At 45.8% G+C, this 24,410-nt stretch overlaps 1 protein-coding gene across 2 annotated transcripts; it reads right to left on the bottom strand.

Moving 5' to 3' along the window:
- Positions 1 to 1,392: 1,392 nt before the first annotated feature.
- Positions 1,393 to 5,678, bottom strand: LOC119362459 (UPF0235 protein At5g63440). 2 transcript variants are annotated; one of them, XM_037627679.1, is made up of 7 exons: positions 5,312 to 5,678; positions 3,723 to 3,823; positions 2,704 to 2,857; positions 2,529 to 2,625; positions 2,274 to 2,362; positions 2,054 to 2,122; positions 1,393 to 1,838 (listed from the first exon to the last, which is right to left on the bottom strand). In XM_037627679.1, exons 2-7 carry the CDS (start codon positions 3,818 to 3,820, stop codon positions 1,779 to 1,781), a joined length of 567 nt encoding a protein of 188 aa, XP_037483576.1. In that variant the 5' UTR covers positions 3,821 to 3,823; positions 5,312 to 5,678; the 3' UTR covers positions 1,393 to 1,778. The 2 variants fall into 2 exon arrangements, with proteins under 2 accessions (XP_037483576.1, XP_037483575.1); XM_037627678.1 differs by having other exon boundaries at positions 3,723 to 3,837; positions 5,312 to 5,673.
- Between the last annotated feature and the right edge of the window lie 18,732 nt (positions 5,679 to 24,410).

Below are 24,410 nucleotides of genomic sequence, written 5' to 3'. Positions count from 1 at the left end.
CCGGGGAGGAGCCGGCGCGGATCGCCTGGGTTGCGCTGCGGGGAGCGGAGGCGATGTGGGGACTGGCAGGAGAGGAAAAACAGAGGGTTTGGGCAGAGCTTCGGAATTTGGGGCGTAAGTGGAGCGAGACCTGGTGGGTAGGGTTTCTGCCATGGACGGGCCGTTCGTGGGCTAGGTAGGACCTGGGCCCGTGCCGCTGTACGTCGCCCTGTCTGTTATTTTTACTGTCGTTTTTGTTCTCAAAAATATATTATTGTAATATTGTTGAATGACTCAAGAAAAATGTTGTACATTCTTCTCTTGAATTTTCCAAAAGATTTTTTTAATTTGTTATGTCTACCATTTTCTCTATTTCGAGAAGTACTAAACATTTGCCATGGTATTTTGGATGCTCGGTACGATATGGATGGGAGTACTTTTCATGTCAAAATGAAAATTCCATGTGACGCATGCCCACCATTAAGTTTGTGTGGCCAAAGCCATGGAATAATCTTTGCTTGTGAGGATCTGATAACATCTTTTGATGCCGCAGAAAAGAGGTTGAGATCCTCTGCTGTAACAACATTGTTGTTACGTTCGCTGTCATGTGAACCTTGGCCCCACGCGTCATTTGTTGTAACATCACTAGTGTTAGGATCCTGATCCGCAAAAATCATACCTTTGGGATGCTTAAACTTCACATGGACTTTCCAAAAAAAAGGATATTTTGCAGGGCCTTTCATGCATGGGCGCAAAAACAATAGTCTTATCATATATGCAATATCAACATAATTCACTTCACCAAAAAATGAATGTCAACAATAATTTGAAGCTTTTTGCAAAAATAAAATTTCATATGGAGGTTAAAATTTTATTTCTCCTCGTCAACGTAAAACAAACATTCTATTAAGTTGGACTCTAATAAGAGTTTTTTTTTTGTAAAACTTCTAATCTATTCAGCATCAATCATTATAGTACACCAAATACCAGAAATAATAAAAAATTACATCCAAAATTCATAGACACTTAGCGACGACTACAAGCACTAACACAAGGCGAAGGCGCGCCGCCGTCATCGCCCCTCCCTCACCGCACATGTACACTGCACTGCATTCTTTTTAGATTTTTGTGATTGCTGGCCAACCCTTTCGCTTTGTTTTACACCGCTATGCTGTTAATTTGCAACCTTAAAAGACATAGCATTGTGGATGTCCCACGAAAACAGTTAATTAGCCAGCAAAGGAGTAACAAAACGAGGAACATTGTAATGCATACTCAGATCACAAGAACTATGTGAAATCAATCATAAGTAATCTCAACATTCCAGGCATTATATGACTATTGTAGTTTCCAATTTACTTGTCAAGTGAAATTCCCGCGAAAGCTTGAACAACAAACACGCGGCACAAAATATGAAACCATTTCATGCCAAACATTAAACCTGAGAAATCACCCACAGGCTCGGGCTAAAAATAAAACCAAATGTATATGTTGGATGTTTCATACGAACATGGGTAAAAGTATGCATCGCAACTCACACAGCTTTGCTTCAATGCATCTCAGTAATGGTTACAAGATTACAACAGAAACAATGAACAAATAAAGCACAGATTGGCTGCTTGCTCTGAGGTCAGAGCTAGTTCTATTGAGCAGCCTTTTGACCCCCTTGATCTGTCTTGGCACCTGCTCTTTTGGCACCTGGTTCTATGGCCTGAGCCTTCTCTTCAGTAGATCTAATAGGTGGTCTAGGGTCATTTTCCTTCCAGGTGTACAGGCTGCTGCAAATTTAAGTCGGTATTCTACGGTTGGACAGCTTCTAGGAGCTTCTCATAAACTTGCCGCGCAGACAAATCTTCAACCTAAATAAAGTAAACGTATTTTGTACAAGAGGACAATCAATAGACGGAACCAGAAGATTGCTGAAAAATAAATAATGAACTAAATGTGAAATGTTGAGTCCACTGACTGCTAACAGAAAGCAAATCGGTACACTGGAAATCAATCTTAAATTAGCTCAATTCCTGTAGCACTAATATGTTCCCTGAAACAAGACAGAGAAATGGGAACTACTCACAATCAGAAGCTTTGACTTATTATTCCATCCCCTTTGAAGGGTCATCTGACTCAATCTTAACCCAAGAACCTGATAACATAAATTTTCAGTACAAACATGTTCTGGTGAGAAGTTTGAAAACATTATTAGATTTATACCCATACAGGTACCAATGTAAACGAATACCATATACATTTAAGTATCTAAAATACTGCCAAGAGTTAAGATTGAAGAAAGTGACCTTGCCCATAAATTCTAGCAACTCGTTGTTAGCCTCCCCCCGAGCAGCAGGGGCAGCTACTGCTACTCGAACATCGTCAGCGTTCACTCCTGATAAGAATAAATACAATTGTCATGTCTTCTTTTCTTTTGGTAACTGAAATGATGATACTGATTCCTCTTAGTACCGTCCAGTTTATTATGCTATAGAGGAGAGAGACAGTGCTTGGTTGCATTGGTTTAAACCACAAATTTATTAGAAGATAACATAACGTACTTGTTATTGCTGAACGTTGTGCTCGGTCTTCTACTTCAATGGCAACTTGGACAAGTCCACCCTGCAACTGTGTTATGCAAGGGGGTACAGGAGCATCCTACAGTTTTCATGGTCTGTTAGCTTACAAAATAGTAAAACAGGTTGGAAAGATCAAAGGAAGTTCCATCACGCGTACATGTGGATTTGTCTCAGCCGCCACCGAACTCAATGCTCCATCAACAACATATATATAAGGAGCAAGCTCCAAATCTTCCTCCGATCGGTAGCAAACAAAAAGGTCGCATCCCACGCAGGTCATGCGAAACTGCTTTTCGAGCTTTCCTTCTCCACTGCATCAGAGATACTTACATTATATAATCAGCAAAAATGTAGTCCACTGCAACAATGGAATCACTTGAGACAAATGACCCTTGGGTGGTTACTACAAATGAGTATTCACATGAAAACTGTGGATGGTGTAGAAGGATTCACATATTTCAAAGTACAGAATATATCTACCAATCTGATACAGGGAAAATTGATTCTAACAGTAGCACTAGCTCTATACTGATTGCAGGTCATAGTTACTGACCGGCAAGCGTTGATATGTACATGCATGTGTTGTGTTGCAGGGTGTGCCATTAAAGAGATGATTTAAGTTAATTAGCAAAAAGGTAGTACTCCCTCTGTAAAATGATATAAGATTTTTTTAAGATCACTAAACTAGTGATCTAAAAAGTCATATATTAGTTTACAGAGGGAGTACATCATAAGGTCCTACTGCAGGTGTTGTTAATTGGTGTTTGAGAGATAAGATACTATGATCTGTTGTGTTCATGTCTCCTCTTATCTTTTATCTCTGGGCAATTTTTTTATTGAAGATTCAATCTTTAAATGTGTCATCAAAATTATTCATTTGCAAGTTGGCTACTGTTATGCAATAAAAAGTTGTGTAAGTTTACCCGGAGTTGATGCACCTACAACTGGATTTTCATCTCAAAAACAATTGTGCAAACTTAAGATCGCACCACTCATATCATAGGTACATACTACGTGATAATAGATAAGGGGCAAATTTCACCAGGATAGTCAGCATACATAACATCCTGTTACCAAGGTGTAATATTGTCTATTAATTGTGCAATGATATTAGAAAACATGGAATTTGACTCAAGTACCTAACAATAACAAAGTTACTAGGTATGATTAGTATACCGTTTCAACAAGATTTTTCCTGCATCTTTCACATTTAACCTCGCAAGATGCTTTGCCTTATCTAGAACATGTGCTCGGTCGGTCTTCCTCTTTGGCATTTTCTGCAATAGGGTATCTTTATAACAAACACATCAGAACTGATTGTATAGCAGATAGTTGAAGTATTAACAGGGCACACCGAATACAACAATCTTGAAAGTAGTCAATATCAGAAAGGAATCTCAACTTAGCAATTTAAAATTTCTATCACTAGCTAGATATAACTGCTATATATGAAACAACACAATTGTAAACAAGAGAAAATGACAAGATTCAAAGTGAGGGCAAAATAAATTTGGAAGGCGAATCATCCAATTAATCAGTTAATCGGCTGCTCGGTGGCCCTCCGAGGAGGGATTAATTGGCCAGTTAATACGTGGATTTTTTGGACAGTGCAAACAAGTTATTGTGGTTTGATCTGTGACAAATTACAAACATAGATCAGTACAGCTTTCTACTATTCCAAGGAACCATCTACGGCAACCTCAGCTAAGAGAAAACTCATGATTTCAAGCTCAGAAGAACAAACAAGGTGAAATTCAAAGTTCACAATGCTGACACCCAAACGAAGAAAACCTTCTAGCAAGCCGAATCCCTTTAGCTATGTTACTCATGTTCTTGATTAGTTCGTAACAAGTAAGCAGGCAGAGATTGGATAAAAACTGAGTTGGCCACAGAGCATCGGAGGTAATGAACGATGTGGATCCTTGAGACGCAATTTCAACGCTGGTAAAGTCAGGGAGACCTGATCCCGCTCCTCCCACAGCGGTTTTGGTTTCCCATCCCCTTTGGCGGCAGTGGCGATAGTGGGGTGGTTGTGCAGTGCTTGACATTGCATCTTTCATGCTTCTTTGATTAGAAGTCTGCTGTGGTCTTCCAGCGTCCCCCAGAGCAGGTCACATTGGATCTGTCTCACTAAATGGTGAGTGTGGGGAGGGCACGCGGCAGGGACATTTTTTCGTTCGTGGGGGTTAGCACCCTTTGCATCTGGTTTGTGCGGTTTCCCTAAGGGCTCCTTTGATCCAAAGGAATTTCCTAGATTTTTTTTTGCAGGATTTAGATCCTTAGGATTTTTTCCTACATAGGTTTGATTCGTGGGATTGGATATCCTTAGGAAAAATTCCAAAGGGTTGCTTTGCCCACTATTTCGGAGGAAAATTTCCATCCACTCAGACCTCCTTTTACAATCCCTTTGTTCTTCATGTGGCATCAAACACTCTTTTATCCAAATTCCTATAGTTGATTGAAGTGAGCATGCCACTCAAATCCTATATTATTTTTCCTATTGCTGTGTTTTGAAGATCCTGTGAATCAAAGAGGCCCTAATTAACCTCAATAATACTCTTCTTAACACAAGAAAGAAAAAAAAGACAGCCACTTCCTTGACAGAATCCCCACTCGGTGCTTCAGCTAGAAAGAACAACATTATTAGCCTAGAACATCCGGAGGGACTTCTCAGATCTGTTAAAACAAACCGAAAGCCTCCAGATACAAGCCCACGCTGCAACGAAGAGGAAACAAGAAGGGGGCGTGAGGGAGAAGGAGCCGACCAGTGATGAGGACGTGGGAGGCGCAGTGCTTGCAGTAGTAGACGAAGAGGTCGGACTCGGGGCCCTCCGGCAGCGCGTCCTCGCTCGAGTACGTGTGGGTCGTCCGCTTAGGCATCTTGCCTCTCGCTCGCTCGCTCGGCTGCTGCGGTCGGCGGCGAACCGGAGCGGCGTCAGGGCGTGGGGCGGTGGGCGGGCTCTCGGGCACGGCTGCTCGGGCGGAGGCAATCGAGTAGGGGATCTGCGTCGTAGGCGAGGAGACGAGCGGAGAGATGACGTAGAGGCGGCCGGGCGGAGGACGAGACGGAGAGGAGGGGGGCGGCGGGCCGCGTTGTTGGCTCGGTCGGACTGGGGAAAGTTGGGGTCTTTTTGGTTGGCTTCCGAGACAGCGTTGGATTCTGAAGATTTGATGGTAGGACTGCTTTTTTTCTTAACACAGTGCAGTCAAAATTGCTCACATGCACTTACATTTATACACACAAGCACACCTTATGTTGGAAATATTGGCAAAAATGACAAATCTGACCTATGGATGAAACTATTTCACAAACTGAACTGTGTTTAATTTTTTTTATCCAACTGACCCTTTTGTGTAGCGTCCGACGTCTAGGCGTCACACTACACTGTGCAACGCCTAGCTCTAAGGCGCTACACGCCTAGCCAGTGTCGCACCTCAGACTGTCTGGAAAATGCTAAATCAGTGTGCAACGGCTGAGAACTAAGCGCTATAGTGTAGCGCCTAGTGTGTAGGCGTTGCACAACATGCGATATGCAAACCCATGCATGCAAAAGAACCTGGCGGAGGTACGACGCGCAGCAGCGTCTGGATGGACATGTGATTTCACGCATGCATGCAGGAGAAAAGTGGTACAAATATAATATATATGGACATGGTAAGTTAGACAAAATATTTAGGTTGGGTCCACACCGTGCCATGCATGCATGGGCTTGCCCTGTTTATAGTGTGTCCACACCGTGACATTGGGTGAAAGGCTTAAATATACCAGCCACTAGTGCAATGCCTATACGCTATGCGCTACACTGTATAGTGTAACGCCTAACTCTCAGGTGTTGCACAATGACTTAGCATTTTTCATGCAGTCTGGGGTGTAACGCTGGCTAGGCATATAGCGCCTGAGAGCTAGGCGTTGCACAGTGTAGTATGATGTCTAAATGTCGGGTGCTACATAAAAGGGTTAGTTGGGTGAAATGTTTTCAAACAAGTTTAATTTGTGAAATAGTTTCGTTCATAGGTCAAATTTATCATTTTTGCCGGAAATATTTGTCGGATTTCGGGTTCCGGCAAAACCCTTAAGGTTCGAACTCCCCTACCGATCCACGTTCTAACGCCTCGCTGAGAATCTAAGCTACACGATGAACAACAACACAAGGGACGCAAGGTTTATACTGGTTCAGGCCACCATTATGGTGATAATACCCTACTCCAGTGTGTGCTGAGTGGATTGCCTCAGGGGGCTGATGATGAATAGTACATAGGAAGAATAACCTCGCGAGGGGTGTTCTTGTGGTGGTGTGGATTCGCCTCCTTAACCTTTGGTGGCTAGCCCTATATATAGAGGCCCTGGTCCTCTTCCCAAATATTGAGCGGGAAGAGCGCCAACAACGGCCATTTTGAAGGGGGGCATCTAGTACAACTTATCCTGACTAAATTTGATCTTCGACTGCCAAAGGCACTGGTGATGACGCCGTCTTGGGCTCCACGATGACCTCCGTCCTGCTGCTCTGTTAGTCTTGGTCTCGTTGCACTGAAATGGTAACCTTTACTTGACGCCTCGGTACTCCGCGCCTGCGCTTGCTTCCTTTGCACCAAAGAGGAAACAAGGACACTACATAGATCGGCGCCCGCCTGGCGTCCGCCTGGTCTCGATCGTCATGACTTGCGTCATGGACACCTCGCGAGGTACCCTTGCCTTGATCTCTCCGCCTCCTCGCGAGCTAGCCTGGCGAGGCCGCTCCCGAGGAAGCCTTCTGTTATCTGCCCCGCGAGGCTTGGCCCCTCGCGAGGGTCTTGAGCTTGAGCAGAAGAAGATGGCCCGCATTGGGCCACCACTTGAGCCACGCCGCAGGCCGCAGGCAGGCAAGTCTGGGGAACCCCGTTCACAGAACGCCGACAGTAGCCCCCGGGCCCAAGGCGCGCTCGGACTTGGCTTAGCAGGGAAGCGAAGGGGCAAGTGTGGAGCGTCGCGGGCCCCAACAGCACGCGGCCTTGGGCGCCGTATGGCGTTTTATTGGACGTGGGCGTCTCCGCTTCCCCATGCTTCCTCATTACGCGCCTGACTAGGCGGACTCGTGGTTGTACACAGTTATTCCCCCCTTACTGTTCGCGCACGCCCGGCTCTTCCTTCCTCCATGAGCTCCAGCCTCCGCCTCCAATCCAACTCGAGTTCTCCCCCCTTCCATCACCATGGCGCCGACGAAAAAGGAAAAGGGGAAGAAGCCCGCGCCTTCGCCCCGCTCGCCTCCGGTGGCTGCGCCCGCCGTCGGCCAGTCGCTCATACTCAATCTGGAAGCCTTGGACAAGGTCCGCTCCGCCCTCGCCTCCAGCTTCAACGAGTGCGGGAGGACGACGGCCTGGCCCGCATCCCACGCCTCCTTCGATAGGGTCGTCATGGAGGTCCGATTCTTCGCCGACGCCCTATGGGCAGGCCTGGTTCCCCCCTTTTCTGCTTTCTTCAATGCGGTGCTCTCCCATTACCAGATCCACATGATGCATCTTGGTCCTCAGTCCATTACTCTCCTTGCTGTCTTCGCTTTTGTCTGTGAGGCCATGGTGGGCATTCCTCCCTCCGTTGCCCTCTTGCGCCACTTCTTCTCTCTGCACCTGAATGACCCATCTCAATGCTCGGGGTGCGTGTGTTGGGTAACGTAGTAATTTCAAAAAAAATCCTACGCACACGCAAGATCATGGTGAGGCATAGCAACAAGAAGGGAGAGTGTTGTCTACTTACCCTCGTAGACCGAAAGCGGAAGCGTTAGAACAACGCGGTTGATGTAGTCGTACGTCTTCACGGCCCGACCGATCAAGCACCGAAACTACGACACCTCCGAGTTCTAGCACACGTTCAGCTCGATGACGTCCCTCGGACTCCGATCCAGCCGAGTGTCGAGGGAGAGTTCCGTCAGCACGACGGCGTGGTGACGATCTTGATGTTCTACCGTCGCAGGGCTTCGCCTAAGCACCGCTACAATATTATCGAGGTGGACTATGGTGGAGGGGGGCACCGCACACGGCTAAGAGATCAAGAGATCAATTGTTGTGTCTATGGGGTGCCCCCCTCCTCCGTATATAAAGGAGGAGAGGAGGGGGAGGGCTGGCCCTCAACTATGGCGCGCCCTGGGGAGTCCTACTCCCACCGGGAGTAGGATCCCCCCCTTCCATGTAGTAGGAGTAGGAGTCAAGGAAAGGGAAGAAAGAAGGGAAGGAAGGAGGGGGCGCAGCCCCTCCCCTAGTCCAATTAGGACTAGGCCTTGGGGGGGGGGGCGCGGCCTGCCCTAGGCAGCCCCTCTCTCTTTCCCGTAAGGCCCAATAAGGCGCAATACTTCTCCCCGGCGAATTCCCGTAACTCTCTGGTACTTCGATAAATACCCGAATCACTCGGAACCTTTCCGAAGTCCGAATATAGTCGTCCAATATATCGATCTTTACGTCCCAACCATTTCGAGACACCTCGTCATGTCCCCAATCTCATCCGGGACTCTGAACTACCTTCGGTACATCAAAACATATAAACTCATAATATAAATGTCATCTAACTTTAAGCGTGCGGACCCTACGGGTTCGAGAACAATGTAGACATTACCAAAACATGTTTCCGGTCAATAACCAATAGAGGAACCTGGATGCTCATATTGGCTCCCACATATTGTACGAAGATCTTTATCGGTCAAACCGCGTAACAACATACGTTGTTCCCTTTGTCATCGGTATGTTACTTGCCCGAGATTTGATCGTCGGTATCTCAATACCTAGTTCAATCTCGTTACCGGCAAGTCTCTTTACTCATTCTATAATACATCATCTCGCAACTAACTAATTAGTTGCAATGCTTGCAAGGCTTATAGTGATGTGCATTACCGAGTGGGCCCAGAGATACCTCTCCGACAATCGGAGTGACAAATCTTAATCTCGAAATAGGCCAACCCAACAAGTACCTTTGGAGACACCTATAGATCACCTCTCACCTAGTTACGTTGTGACGTTTGGTAGCACACAAAGTGTTCCTCCGGTAAACGGGAGTTGCATAATCTCATAGTCACAGGAACATGTATAAGTCATGAAGAAAGCAGTAGCAACATACTACACGATCAAGTGCTAAGCTAACAGAATGGGTCAAGTCAATCACATCATTCTCCTAATGATGTGATCCCGTTAATCAAATGACAACTCTTTGTCCATGACTAGGAAACATAACCATCTTTGGCAAACGAGCTAGTCAAGTAGAGGCATACTAGTGACACTTAGTTTGTCTATGTATTCACACATGTATCATGTTTCCGGCTAATACAATTCTAGCATGAATAATAAACATTTATCATGAAATAAGGAAATAAATAATAACTTTATTATTGCATCTAGGGCATATTTCCTTCAGTCTCCCACTTGCACTAGAGTCAATAATCTAGTTCACATCACCATGTGATTTAACACCAATATTCACATTTGTATGTGATTAACATCCATAGTTCATATCGTCATGTGATCAACACGCAAAAGGGTTTACTAGAGTCAATAATCTAGTTCACATCGCAACGTGATTAACACCCAAAGAGTACTAAGGTATGATCATGTTTTGCTAGTGAGAGAAGTTTAGTCAACGGTCTGTCACATTCAGAGCCGTATGTATTTTGCAAATATTCTATGTCTAGAATGCTCTGCATAGAGCTACTCTAGCTTATTGCTCCCACTTTCAATATGTATCCAGATTGAGACTTAGAGTCATCTAGATCAGTGTAAAAGTTTGCACCGATGTAACTTTTACGACGAACTCTTTTATCACCTCCATAATCGAGAAACATCTCCTTAGTTCTCACTAAGGATATTCTTGGCCGCTGTCCAGTGATCTACCATTAGATCAAAAATTGTATTCCTTTGCCAAATTCAGAGCAAGGTATACAATAGGTCTGGTCCATAGCATGACATACTTTTATAGAACCTATGACTGATGCATAGGGAATGACTTTCATTCTCTTTCTATTTTCTGCCATGGTTGGGATTTGAGTCTTACTCAATTTCATACCTTTGCAACACAGGCAAGAATTCTTTCTTTGATTGTTCCATTTTGAACTACTTCAAAATCTTGTCAAGGTATGTACTCATTGAAAATCTTATCAAGCGTCTTGATCTATCTCTATAGATCTTGATGCTCAATGTGTAAGCAGCTTTACTGAGGTCTTTCTTTGAAAAACTCCTGTCAAACATTCCTTTATGCTTTCCAAAAAAATTCTACATCATTTCCGATGAACAATATGTTATTGACACATTCTTATCAGAGAGTCTGTAGTGCTCCCACTCACTTTCTTGTAAATATAGGCCTTTCAAAAAGTCTGTATAAAACCATATGCTTTGATCAATTCATCAAAGCATATATTCCAACTCCGAGATGCTTGCACCAGTCCATTGATGGATCGCTGGAGCTTGCACATTTTGTTAGCACCTTTAGGATTGACAAAACCTTCTGGTTGCATCATATACAACTCTTCTTTAATAAATCCACTAAGAAATCCAGTTTTGTCATCCATTTGCCAGATTTCATAAAATGTGGCAATTGCTAACATGATTCGGACAGACTTAAGCATCGATACGGGTGATAAAATGTCATCGTATTCAACACCTTGAACTTGTCGAAAAACCTTTTGCGACAAGTCGAGCTTTGTAGATAGTAACACTACTATCAGTGTCAGTCTTCCTCTTGAATATCCATTTATACAACATAGCTTGACCATCATCGGGCAACTCCACCAAAGTCCACACTTTGTTCTCATACATGGATTCCATCTCAGATTTCATGGTCTCAAGCCATTTTGCGGAATCTGGGCTCATCATCGCTTCCTCATAGTTCATAGGTTCATCATGGTCTAGTAACATGACTTCCAGAACAGGATTACCGTACCACTCTGATGGATCGCTGGAGCTTGCACATTTTGTTAGCACCTTTAGGATTGACAAAACCTTCTGGTTGCATCATATACAACTCTTCTTTAATAAATCCACTAAGAAATCCAGTTTTGTCATCCATTTGCCAGATTTCATAAAATGTGGCAATTGCTAACATGATTCGGACAGACTTAAGCATCGATACGGGTGATAAAATGTCATCGTATTCAACACCTTGAACTTGTCGAAAAACCTTTTGCGACAAGTCGAGCTTTGTAGATAGTAACACTACTATCAGTGTCGGTCTTCCTCTTGAATATCCATTTATACAACATAGCTTGACCATCGTCGGGCAACTCCACCAAAGTCCACACTTTGTTCTCATACATGGATCCCATCTCAGATTTCATGGCCTCAAGCCATTTTGCGGAATCTGGGCTCATCATCGCTTCCTCATAGTTCGTAGGTTCATCATGGTCTAGTAACATGACTTCCAGAACAGGATTACCGTACCACTCTGGTCCGGATCTTACTCTGGAAGACCTACGAGGTTCGGTAGCAACTTGATTTGAAGTTTCATGATCATCATCATTAACTTCCTAAATAATCGGTGTAGGCATCACTGGAACTGATTTATGTGATGAACTACTTTCCAATTCGGGAGAAGGTATAATTACCTTATCAAGTTCTACTTTCCTCCCACTCACTTCTTTCAAGAGAAACTCCTTTTCTTGAAAGGATCCATTTTAGCAACGAATAACTTGCCTTCGGATCTGTGATAGAAGGTGTACCTAATAGTTACCTTTGGGTATTCTATGAAGACACACTTCTCCGATTTGGGTTCGAGCTTATCAGGTTGAAACTTTTTCACATAAGCATCGCAACCCAAAACTTTAAGAAACGACAACTTTGGTTTCTTGCCAAACCACAGTTCATAAGGCGTCGTCTCAACGGATTTTGATGGTGCCCTATTTAAACATGAATGCAACTATCTCTAATGCATAACCCCAAAACGATATTGGTAAATCGGTAAGAGACATCATTGATTGCACCATATCAAATAAAGTGCGGTTATGACGTTCGGACACACCATTAAGCTGTGGTGTTCCAGGTGGCATGAGTTTGTGAAACTATTCCACATTGTTTTAATTGAAGACCAAACTCGTAACTCAAATATTTGTCTCCGCCACGATCAGATCGTAGAAACTTTATTTTCTTGTTACTATGATTTTCAACTTCACTCTGAAATTCTTTGAACTTTTCAAATGTTTCAGACTTATGTTTCATTAAGTAGATATACCCATGTTTGCTTAAATCATCTTTGAAGGTCAGAAAATAATGATACCTGCCACGAGCATCAACACTCATTGGACCACATACATCGGTATGTATTATTTCCAATAAGTCACTAGCTCGTTCCATTGTTCCGGAGAACGGAGTTTTAGTCATCTTGCCCAAAAGGCATGGTTCGCAAGCATCAAATGATTCATAACCAAGTGATCCCAAAAATCCATCTTCATGGAGTTTCTTCATGCGCTTTACACCGATATGACCCAAACGGAAGTGCCACAAATAAGTTGCACTATCATTATCAACTTTGCATCTTTTGGCATCAATATTATGAATATGTGTATCACTACGATCGAGATCCAACAAACTATTTTCATTGGGTGTATGACCATCGAAGGTTTTATTCATGTAAACAGAACAATAATTATTCTCTGATTTTAAATGAATAACCGTATCGCAGTAAACATGATCAAATCATATTCATGCTCAATGCAAACGCCAAATAACATTTATTTAGGTTCAACACTAATCTCAAAAATATAGGGAGTGTACGATGATGATCATATAAATCTTGGAACCACTTCCAACACACATCATTACTTCACCCTCAACTAGTCTCTGTTTATTCTGTAACTCCTGTTTCGAGTTACTAATCTTAACAACCGAACAAGTATCAAATACTCAGGGCTACTATAAACACTAGTAAGGTACACATCAATAACTTGTATATCAAATATACCCTTGTTCACTTTGCCATCCTTCTTATCCACCAAATATTCAGGGCATTCCCGCTTCCAGTGACTATTTCCTTTGCAGTAGAAGCACTTAGTTTTAGGCTTTGGTCCAGCTTTGGGCTTCTTCATGGGAGTGACAACTTGCTTGCCATTTTGCTTGAAGTTCCCTTTCTTTCGCTTCACCCTTTTCTTGAAACTAGTGATCTTGTCAATCATCAACACTTGATGCTCTTTTCTTGATTTCTACCTTCGTCGATTTGAGCATCACGAAGAGCTCGGGAATCATTTTCGTCATCCCTTGCATTATAGTTCATCACGAAGTTCTAGTAACTTGGTGATGGTGACTAGAGAACTCTGCCAATCACTATCTTATCTGGAAGATTAACTCCCACTTGATTCAAGCAATTATTAGTACTCAGACAATCTAAGCACTTGCTCACTAGTTGAGCAATTCTCCTCCATCTTTTTAACTATAGACCTTGTTGGAGACTTCATATCTCTCAACTCGGGTATTTGCTTGAAATATTAACTTCAACTCCTGGAACATCTCATATGGTCCATGACGTTCAAAACGTCTTTGAAGTCCCGATATCTAAGCTGTTAAACATGGTGCACTAAACTATCAAGTAGTCATCACATTGAGCTAGTCAAACGTTCATAACGTCTGCATCTGCTCCTGCAATAGGTTTGTCACCTAGCGGTGCATCAAGGACATAATTTTTCTGTGCAACAACGAGGATAATCCTTAGATCACGGATCGAATCCGCATCATTGCTACTAACATCTTTCAACATAGTTTTTCTCTAGGAACATATCAAAATAAACATATAAAAGCAACAACGCGAGCTATTGATCTACAACATAATTTGCAAAATACTACCAGGACTAAGTTCATGATAAATTAAAGTTCAATTAATCATATTACTTAAGAACTCCCACTTAGATAGACATCCCTCTAATCATCTAAGTGATCACGTGATCCAAATCAACTAAACCATAACCGATCATCATGTGAAATGGAGTAGTTTTAAATGGTGAACATTACTATGTTGATCATATCTACTATATGATTCACGCTCGACCTTTCGGTCTCACTGTTCCGAGGCCATATCTGCATATGCTAGGCTCGTCAAGTTTAACCTGAGTATTTTGCGTGTGCAAAACTGGCTTGTACCCGTTGTAGATGGACGTAGAGCTTATCACACCCGATCATCACGTGGTGTCTGGGCACGACGAACTTTGGCAATGGTGCATACTCAGGGAGAACACTTTTATCTTGAAATTTAGTGAGAGATCATCTTATAATACTACCGTCAATCAAAGCAAGATAAGATGCATAAAGGATAAACATCACATGCAATCAATATAAGTGATATGATATGGCCATCATCATATTGTGCTTGTGATCTCCATCTTTGAAGCACCATCATGATCACCATTGTCACCGGCACGACACCTTGATCTCCATCATAGCATCGTTGTCGTTTCGCCACCTATTGCTTCTACGACTATCGCTACCGCTTAGTGATAAAGTAAAGCAATTACAGCGCGATTGCATTGCATACAATAAAGCGACAACCATATGGCTCCTGCCAGTTGCCGATAACTTGGTTACAAAACATGATCATCTCATACAATAAAATATAGCATCACGTCTTGACCATATCACATCACAACATGCCCTACAAAAACAAGTTAGACGTCCTTTACTTTGTTGTTGCAAGTTTTACGTGGCTGCTACGGGCTGATCAAGAACCGTTCTTGCCTACGCATCAAAACCACAATGATAGTTTGTCAAGTTAGTGCTGTTTTAATCTTCGCAAGGATCGGGCGTAGCCACACTCGGTTCAAGTAAAGTTGGAGAAACTGACACCCGCCAGCCACCTATGTGCAAAGCACGTCGATAGAACCAGTCTCGCGTAAGCGTACGCGTAATGTCGGTCCGGGCCACTTCATCCAACAATACTGCCGAACCAAAGTATGACATGCTAGTAAGCAGTATGACTTGTATCGCCCACAACTCACTTGTGTTCTACTTGTGCATATAACATCTACGCATAAATCCAGGCTCGGATGCCACTGTTGGGTAACGTAGTAATTTCAAAAAAAATCTTACGCACACGCAAGATTATGGTGATGCATAGCAACAAGAGGGGAGAGTGTTGTCTACGTACTCTCGTAGACCGAAAGCGGAAGCGTTAGGACAACACAGTTGATGTAGTGTACGTCTTCACGGCCCGACCGATCAAGCACCAAAACTACGGCACCTCCGAGTTCTAGCACACGTTCAGCTCGATGACGTCCCTCGGACTCCGATCCAGCTCGAGGGAGAGTTCCGTCAGCATGACGGCGTGGTGACGATCTTGATGTTCTACCATCGCAGGGCTTCGCCTAAGCACCACCACAATATTATCAAGGAGGACTATGGTGGAGGGGGGCACGGCACACGGCTAAGAGATCAAGAGATCAATTGTTGTGTCTATGGGGTGCCCCCTTCCTCCGAATATAAAGGAGGAGAGGAGGGGGAGGGCCGGCCCTCAACTATCGCACGCCCTGGGGAGTCCTACTCCCACCGGGAGTAGGATTCCCCCCTTCCATCTAGTAGGAGTAGGAGTCAAGGAAAGGGAAGAAAGAAGGGAAGGAAGGAGGAGGTGCAGCCCCTCCCCCTAGTCCAATTCGGACTAGGCCTTGGGGGGGCGCGCGGCCTGCCCTAGGCAGCCCCTCTCTCTTTCCCGTAAGGCCCAATAAGGCCCAATACTTCTCCCTGGCGAATTCCCGTAACTCTCCGGTACTCCGATAAATACCCGAATCACTCAGAACCTTTCCGATGTCCGAATATAGTCATCCAATATATCGATCTTTACATCTCGACCATTTCGAGACTCCTCGTCATGTCCCCGATCTCATCCGGGACTCCGAACTACCTTCGGTACATCAAAACATATAAACTCATAATATAACTGTCATCTAACTTTAAGCGTGCGGACCCTACGGTTTCGAGAATAATGTAGACATGACCAAAACACATTTTCGGTTAATAACCAATAGCGGAACCTGGATGCTCATATTGGCTCCCACATATTCTACGAAGAACTTTATCGGTCAAACCACATAACAACATACGTTGTTCCCTTTGTCATCGATATGTTACTTGCCCGAGATTTGATCATTGGTATCTCAATACCTAGTTCAATCTCTTTACCGGCAAGTCTCTTTACTCGTTCCGTAATACATCATCTCGCAACTAACTAATTAGTTGCAATGCTTGCAAGGCTTATAGTGATGTGCATTATCGAGTGGGCCCAGAGATACCTCTCCGACAATCGGAGTGACAAATCCTAATCTCGAAATACGCCAACCCAACAAGTACATTTGGAGACACCTATAGACCACCTTTATAATCACCTAGTTACGTTGTGACGTTTGGTAGCACATAAAGTGTTCCTCCGATAAACAGGAGTTGCATAATCTCATAGTCACAGGAACATGTATAAGTCATGAAGAAAGCAGTAGCAACATACTAAACGATCAAGTGCTAAGCTAACGGAATGGGCAAGTCAATCACATCATTCTTCTAATGATGTGACCCCGTTAATCAATTGACAACTCTTTGTCCATGGCTAGGAAACATAACCATCTTTGATAAACGAGCTAGTTAAGTAGAGGCATACTAGTGACACTTAGTTTGTCTATGTATTCACACATGTATCATGTTTCCGGTTAATACAATTCTAGCATGAATAATAAACATTTATCATGAAATAAGGAAATACATAATAACTTTATTATTGCCTCTAGGGCATTTTTCCTTCAGTATGGGCTTCCAGGCCGTGCCGGAGACGGCCGCCTCGGGGATCGATTTCAGCCTCCCTTCTTCAGCGAGCGGGTTCCGAGAGCGATGGTTGTACGTGGATGTCGGGGTGCCCAGCCCCCTGCTCGCTCACCCGACATTGCCTGCTATCCCCAACTCAGGTTGGGGTCATGAGAAGCTCATGAGCCCCCGGCTCGCTTTCTTCTGGTGCTGATTCGAGAGGTTGAGGACGCTTGGTGTGACGGCGCCCCAGGTGGCGAGGGAGTTCCTCCAGTGCTGCATTGCTCCTCTCCAGCGCCACTCCCATCCGATGTGGACCTTCGCGGGGCATCGAGACCGCATGAGGCTCCAGGAGGAGAATCTTGCGCCTAAAATGCTAAAGACGGTGCTGAGAGTCTTGACTAGCGACCCTTCTCCAGGCAGTATCCGGCATGGGGGCGCCCTCTTGTATCTTTGCTCGGGCAGGGCCGAGTTTGTGAGGCAGATGCCCCATTTCGATGAATGGGGGTTGCGCCCGGCTGACCTCGCGGGGCCTCGTGAGAATCCAATTGTCGTGGCTCCTCCCCCGGTCGCCTGCGCCGATCCCGCCTCAGGAGGTGGCGCAGGGAGGCTAGGATCGCCGGGAGCTGGGAGGTCTGACCTCGAGACGCTGATGCCGCGTGGGGCTCCCGATGCTTCATCCTCTGAAGTTCATTCTGGAGTGGTGGCTGATGAGGAGATGTGACCTGCGGCTCCCGAGGCCGTGACTCCCGAGGCCTCGGCTGGTCTCCAAGAGGTGGTACCTGGCCGCTCCTCCCAGCCTGGCGCCCTTGGCACAGGTCACCTTGATGCCTCTCCCACGCCGCGCGCCGGCCCTCGCGTCGAGGGCTTAGGCCAGTTCCGCATAGATTTTGAGGCCCTCCGCAAGAGGAAGGAGGCTTCGGGTGGCAAACTGGCAATGATCGCCCTTGCCACCCGTTGAAGTGTAGGAAATACTTCGCTATGGATGAGTAAGTCCCTCTCTCACACAATTCCTTGTTTCACCGTTCCTTCCGCCGATTGTGGCTTTCCAGGGCCCTTCCTGTCGAGCTTGCGGAGCCGGCCAAGGAGCCACCTCCTCAGGCTCCATCTTCATCGCTGACCTTGAGCGTCCCGAGCTCGAGCGCCGCCCTTGACGCGAGTCTGGCTGGAGAGGCGGGCCGTCCCGCGGCGTGCCTTGAGCCTGCGCGCTTGCCGCTCTTTCTTCGCGAGCTTTCCTGGGGCACAACCAGCTTGCCCCATGCTCCTCCCCTGATCGTGGATGGTGAATGGTTGAAGTTGATCTTGGGCTCCACTTCAGGGATGGATCGGCGCCGGGCCGGGTCCCCCGTGGGGCCCGTCCGACAATCGTTGGGGCGCCAGCCCCCAGCCCCCCGCCAAGAGGGGGCGGTCCACTCCAGGGCCCTCCGCCGACGCCGACGGCGGAGGATGATGTTGACGATGTGCTCCGGCGCACGCGGGAGCGCAACACTGTCCGCCAAGAGTTTCTTCAGAAGGCGACGGATGCGGTGAGCCAACTCGGTGTAGAGCTCGCGAGCGAGGACGCGCGTCTTGAAGCCGAAGGCCTACGGCTGGCTGAGGAGAGGCGCGGGCTGAAGGTGGCTGACGGTGTCCTGGACTAGGTGGTACTCACCACGTCATCCCCTGATCAGTTAGGTTGGGCCGAGGACCCCCATGGCCGTATACTCATGGACCAGTTTGGACAGTTGCCGCATACAAGGAAGATTCCACAAGACTTGGTGATCAAGACAAGGACTCCTCCCCCACCGGCGTATTCGGCTAGGACTCTTGTTACCCTAGGCCTATGGTACATTATATAAACCGAGGCTAGGCTAGTCGATAGATTATGACATTACTCATTATACCTCTAGGGTTTAGACCACAACATATGATCTCGGGGTAGATCAACTCTTGTAACCCTATACTCATTATAGTCAATCAAGCAGCATGTAGGGTATTATCTCATCAAGAGAGCCCAAAGCTGCGTAAAATCCCGTGTTCATGTTACCATCGATCCTAAGACGCACAGCTTGGGACCCCCTACCCGAGATCCGCCGGTTTTGACACCGACATTGGTGCTTTCACTGAGAGTTCCGCTGTGTGATCGGCGAAAGGATCAATGGCTCGACTGCAGGTCAACTGCGACGTCGGTTTCTTCGTCACCGGGTCGGCTGGTCACCTTGGCTTGACCGAGGGCTGCGCCTTACCTCCGATCGTCATGTTTGTATGAGGGCTTTCATTAACATCAACTCCGATCTCTATCAAGATCATGGAGGAGTCATTCATGGAGCTCGAGGGCTCAACGTCAACATTGCCCTCGGGCGACCGTGCTATTTTTCTAGACAGCAAAATCGTATCCACCGCCACCGCCTCCTCGAGTGTCGCCTAGACAATTGCTTCGGTGGAATTATACAGAATTAAGTCTACAACAACCCTGCAGAAATTTCGTCGAGTTCCGATGGAGGAATCTTCGGCAATCTCTGACATACCGGAGCCCTGTTGAATCTGGACGAGAATCCGGACGAGTTTGGAGCGGGGTGTCCACCATCTAGCTCGGACGTCCTTTGGAACATCCAACCGTTGATCGGCTGCGGAATTACCATATCTACCACCTGCCAAAAATTCAGCTCGATCCGACCGTCCAAACTCCGGGAACCTTCCGATCAGTGCACCACTTTTCGGATCTGTTTTCTGCGCGAGAACGAATCCGACCCTAATTCATCTTCTTTACGAACGGGATTTCGGACATCCTTTTTGAAGGACGTTTTCGTATGGGGTATTGTGTTTTATTCTCAAACACATCCCATTATTATTAAAAGTATTTTTACAATACGATCTTCACCATCGCGTCGGTGTCAAACCGGCCCGACAACATCACTCCACGGCGGCCGACCTGCGCTAGATACATCGTCGCTTTGTTGAGCCGAGCTCAACTTCTTCGGATCCCCATGTAGGCCGGCCGAACAATAGTTCGGCATCGCGAAGGATAAATCGTTACCAACATCACCGCCCCACGGATTACACGGCAGGTGCAACGTCTCCTTATCAACCTGCTCCGTCACCTCGGCTAGACCGAGGACGTCGCCATCTCTTCACCAACTTACTTCGGAGACTTAAGCGTCACCAGCCGACCATCTTCATCACATTAGCTGGACCACAGGCTTTGCCGTGGTGAGCCAACCTTTGCCAGGATCGCCATGCCATCACTTCATCACCCATCGGGCAATGGGTGTGCGGATTGAGTCCCAATTTTGGGAGTAACCTTTCTTCGGACCGCTACAACAAATAAACCAGGTGCTATTAATCCTAGAAACTTTTGCTCATTTGGGTTCATTTTTCCCAAGGAATTATTACTCTGCTTTGTTCCATCATCTATACACAGGTCCATCAAATGGTGGCCGCATTAACGATGGTTGCGTGGTGGTTCGGTCATTTTCCGTGCATAGTTCGGCGAACGCCGTATCCGGAACTTGGACCGACCTGTGAATTCGGGCTTTGTCACGCCTTCACTGCGTCACGCTGACGCCCTGCATCGACATTGACCTCGACGCTCAGGCCATATCTCTTTCATTAACTTCACTTATATTAAATAAGTAGAAGAATTTTTTTATATACATTATTTGTCATTACTTTTTGGTTTGCACTATTTTTCTGTGCAGCCAATTGACTCAGACTGAGCCGCCCTGTCGCCTCCTTCAACCGAATTGTGTTGTCGCCTTGGCGTGCCGACCTGCTCCATTACCGCGGCTGGACTGAGGGCCTCATCTTCTCGGAGTGCCGAACTCTTGGCTCAACCACCTGGGGACCAGCCTAAGAGGCTGGAACCTTGTCCCGCATCAAGCTCAGACCGCGTCATCAATATTGAACATATTAACCAGCTAAGTCGCTCTTATGCTCAAAAACTTCCAGTTTAAATTTTTTGCTCGGCTCGACCAAGCATTATAACTTTTTTTTGGCAAAAAGTTGTTTGCGAAAAAACTCCTTGTCATAACTTTGTTTGTGACACACATATTCAAATACCCCGTTTACTTGGGGGCTCCCTTGCTGGAGCTTTTCTCTCTTGCATATGATTATTATACTTGTACGGCTTCATTCCTTGTTCGTGTATTACGCCACAATATGCACCATATTGACCTAAGTGATTTGCAAGCTAGGTTGCATGGCTCCTGTGCTTACCCCTACGTTCCCGATTGTTCGGCTAGGGAGTAAAGGGAGCACTTCTGCGATTGTCATGACTGGTTCTTCCGAGCTCTGACCTCAGACTGGGTGAAGCCGAAAGCTAGAGCTCTTATTGTTTTCAATCATGGTCGGCACACGACGGAACTCATGAGTACAAAAAATCTATTTCACAAGTCTCATAATAACAATGAGCAACCGAAGAAAGGTATCGGTGGGGGTACTATTTTCTTCGAAGATGCTTCTTACACTTTGTTAGTAATATAGCATAAGTTCCCTGAGCACACTTTGTCTGTTACAGCCTTATGGCCTGATTGCCTGGTTATCGGAAACACTGTCGATATTCTCGACAGATGGAGTACATAACACTTTTCGGCCCTTGGCCAAAGAGGGGGAAGCCGACGGTCGGTTAAGATGTGTTCAAAGTTTGGGTGAACACATGTATGAATTAAGTACTTCGGTACATACAATCATTATACATAAAATTATTTTTACCCAAGTCACTTGGGGGCTCTTAAATTTATATGAGCTGTTTTATAATAAGTGTTCTTCTTCCTAGTCGTTGCAAAGTTTTTTTCCATCACTCCTTTTTTCGACGCAAGTGTGTGGTCAATAGCCCGATTTCCCTCTCATCCACCTTCGGGATAGGAGGTTGAAGCCGTAGGCTGACCCGCTTGAAGTCTTGAGATAGGATGTGTCATGTTAAAGCACGACAACAACACATTTTTTTTCGAAAACCAATTTTCTGATTGGCACCAAACAATTGATCTAGTTCAGACGTCGAGTTTTTCCTAACTTTTTTGGTTTTTCCAATCCTGCGGCACTTTTCAACTATTTGTGTGTTTTCCACATAAGTCTCGCAGTGCAATGCTGGACACCTTTAGAGATTCGGCAAAAATTCTCGGATATTGCTATATATGCATCGGTTTCAAATTGTGTCTTCGGTCGATAGTTGGGTTGCCCGGCTCCTGTGCTTGCCTCCTACATTCCGCTTTGTTCGGTTAGGTGTGCAAAAGGAGAACCACTGCGATTGTGCTTCTAGCTCGTATGGTTAAGCACCTCGGTGGAGAAAGCCGAAAACTGACTGTCTCAATAAAGCATAAACCGGTCAGCGATCCGATGACTATATTAAATGATGGGTCATTCATAACATTGGCCGAAGTGTTTACGGCTTGACCTAGGCTGTCGCCAAACACTAAGCGGGGGGCTACTTGCTGGCCTCCCAACTTTAAGCTCCTATGACTAAGTGAAAGTCATAAAGCCCGCATATCTGATTGCCTCATTTCCGCCAACACAACTGCCTTCGAGCACCGAGACATCGGCTAAGGGTTGTTTTGTTATTTCGGAAACACCATGCGTAGCATCTACAGGGGGTAGAAGCCGACGAGGGGCCACTTTCAGATTATAAACGGTCGCAACGGAAGTGAAAATTTGGGTTCATCTAGACCATAGAGTTTGGAAGCTTTTCCCGAACTAAATCCTCAGTATTTTCCTCCCACATTGATTGGAGTTGAGGTTTCATGATCATGCTTAGCATGACAACCCAAAGAAAGGAACCGATAGCGGGACTATTTTCTTTGGACAATGTTTCTTATGTTAAATAATAATATAACATGTCTCTCTGTGTACCTTTGTTTATAAAACCGTATGGACGGATTGCCTTGTTTGCCGCAAATCTTTGCCCTCATAAAGGCTTTATAAAGTGGGACAAACACTCCCCGGCTACTGGCCGAGGAGGTTGCAGCCGATGGCCGGTCAACAAAGTTTTGTACAATGCGGATCCAAGCATTGATGATGTAAAGTACTTGGATACATAGAATCATTACACATAATTTGTGATTTTACTTTGGACATCGATCCTTAATTCGGCCACCCGTGCCCACATTAAGGCTCGGGGGCTACTGGGCTTCGTGCTTATTATTTACAAATATTAAAGGGGTACATCGATCCCCTGATCTGGTGTCGCCACCCGACCAGTGTCTCGGGGGCTACTGCATTGCTTGTCCAATGCAGAAAATTTAAAGTGCAATATAGTTTTCGAGGAGATTATTATCCTCAGGTTGGTCGGCCGCACCCAACCTGAGTCTCGATGACTTTGCACACCGTGTTTCTATTCCTATGTATGCTGCCGAGCTAGGAGTTGATCCTCAGGCCAATTTTGTGCATTGACCTGAGTCTCAGGGGCAACTAGGATCAGTGGTTTCGTGTTTTACTTCAGGTGCATCTCGGGTTTTAGACCGACGCACACACCTTGAGCGCTACTGGCTATATATCTCGGCATAGAATAAATTGCACCAATCAAAAAATCAGCCCGCAGTCAGGGGTGGTGCACCACCTCGGAAGTAGTCCGACATTAAGCTCAGACGCCAGTGGCTGGCTCCATAGAGGGCATTTCCGTCATTAAGCTCGGCTAAACTCCTTCAACTTTTTGAACCTAGATGACCTATAACATCACGGGTATAGTCCGCGTTGGAGTTCGGATATAATCCGGTGTTGGAGCTTGGACACAGTCCGGTGTTAGAGCTTGGATACATTCCGGCGTTGGAGCTCGGAAGTAGTCCGGCGTTGGTGCTTGGCTGCAAAAGATACCTCGAATGCAATCCGGCGTTGGAGCTCGGACGCAAGAGGACATTGCCGCCCGGGAATAACTTCAAACCTGAGGTGTGGCATAATAATAACAAGGCATTGATAAAGGCCGGAAACTTAAAGGGGCTCCTCGGATACCCGACATATAAACTCTTTGGATTTACTTCGCGATCCTCAAGATCGGAGATGAGAAGATTTGTTGAAGCAGTTTTCAAGACCGATGACTGAAGATGAAGAATAGTTTGGAAGAATCGAGGAGCATCCCCAACTTGAAGACCGGTTCAGGGGGCTACTGACGGTGTCCTGGACTAGGGGGTACTCACCACGTCGTCCCCCAATCAGTTAGATTGGGCCGAGGACCCCCATGTCCAT

This window comes from Triticum dicoccoides, chromosome 2B, assembly GCF_002162155.2.
Source record: "Triticum dicoccoides isolate Atlit2015 ecotype Zavitan chromosome 2B, WEW_v2.0, whole genome shotgun sequence".
Lineage (NCBI taxonomy): Eukaryota > Viridiplantae > Streptophyta > Magnoliopsida > Poales > Poaceae > Triticum > Triticum dicoccoides.
The sequence above is the reverse complement of the archived record's forward strand: the minus strand, read 5'-3'. Positions and strand labels throughout refer to the sequence as shown.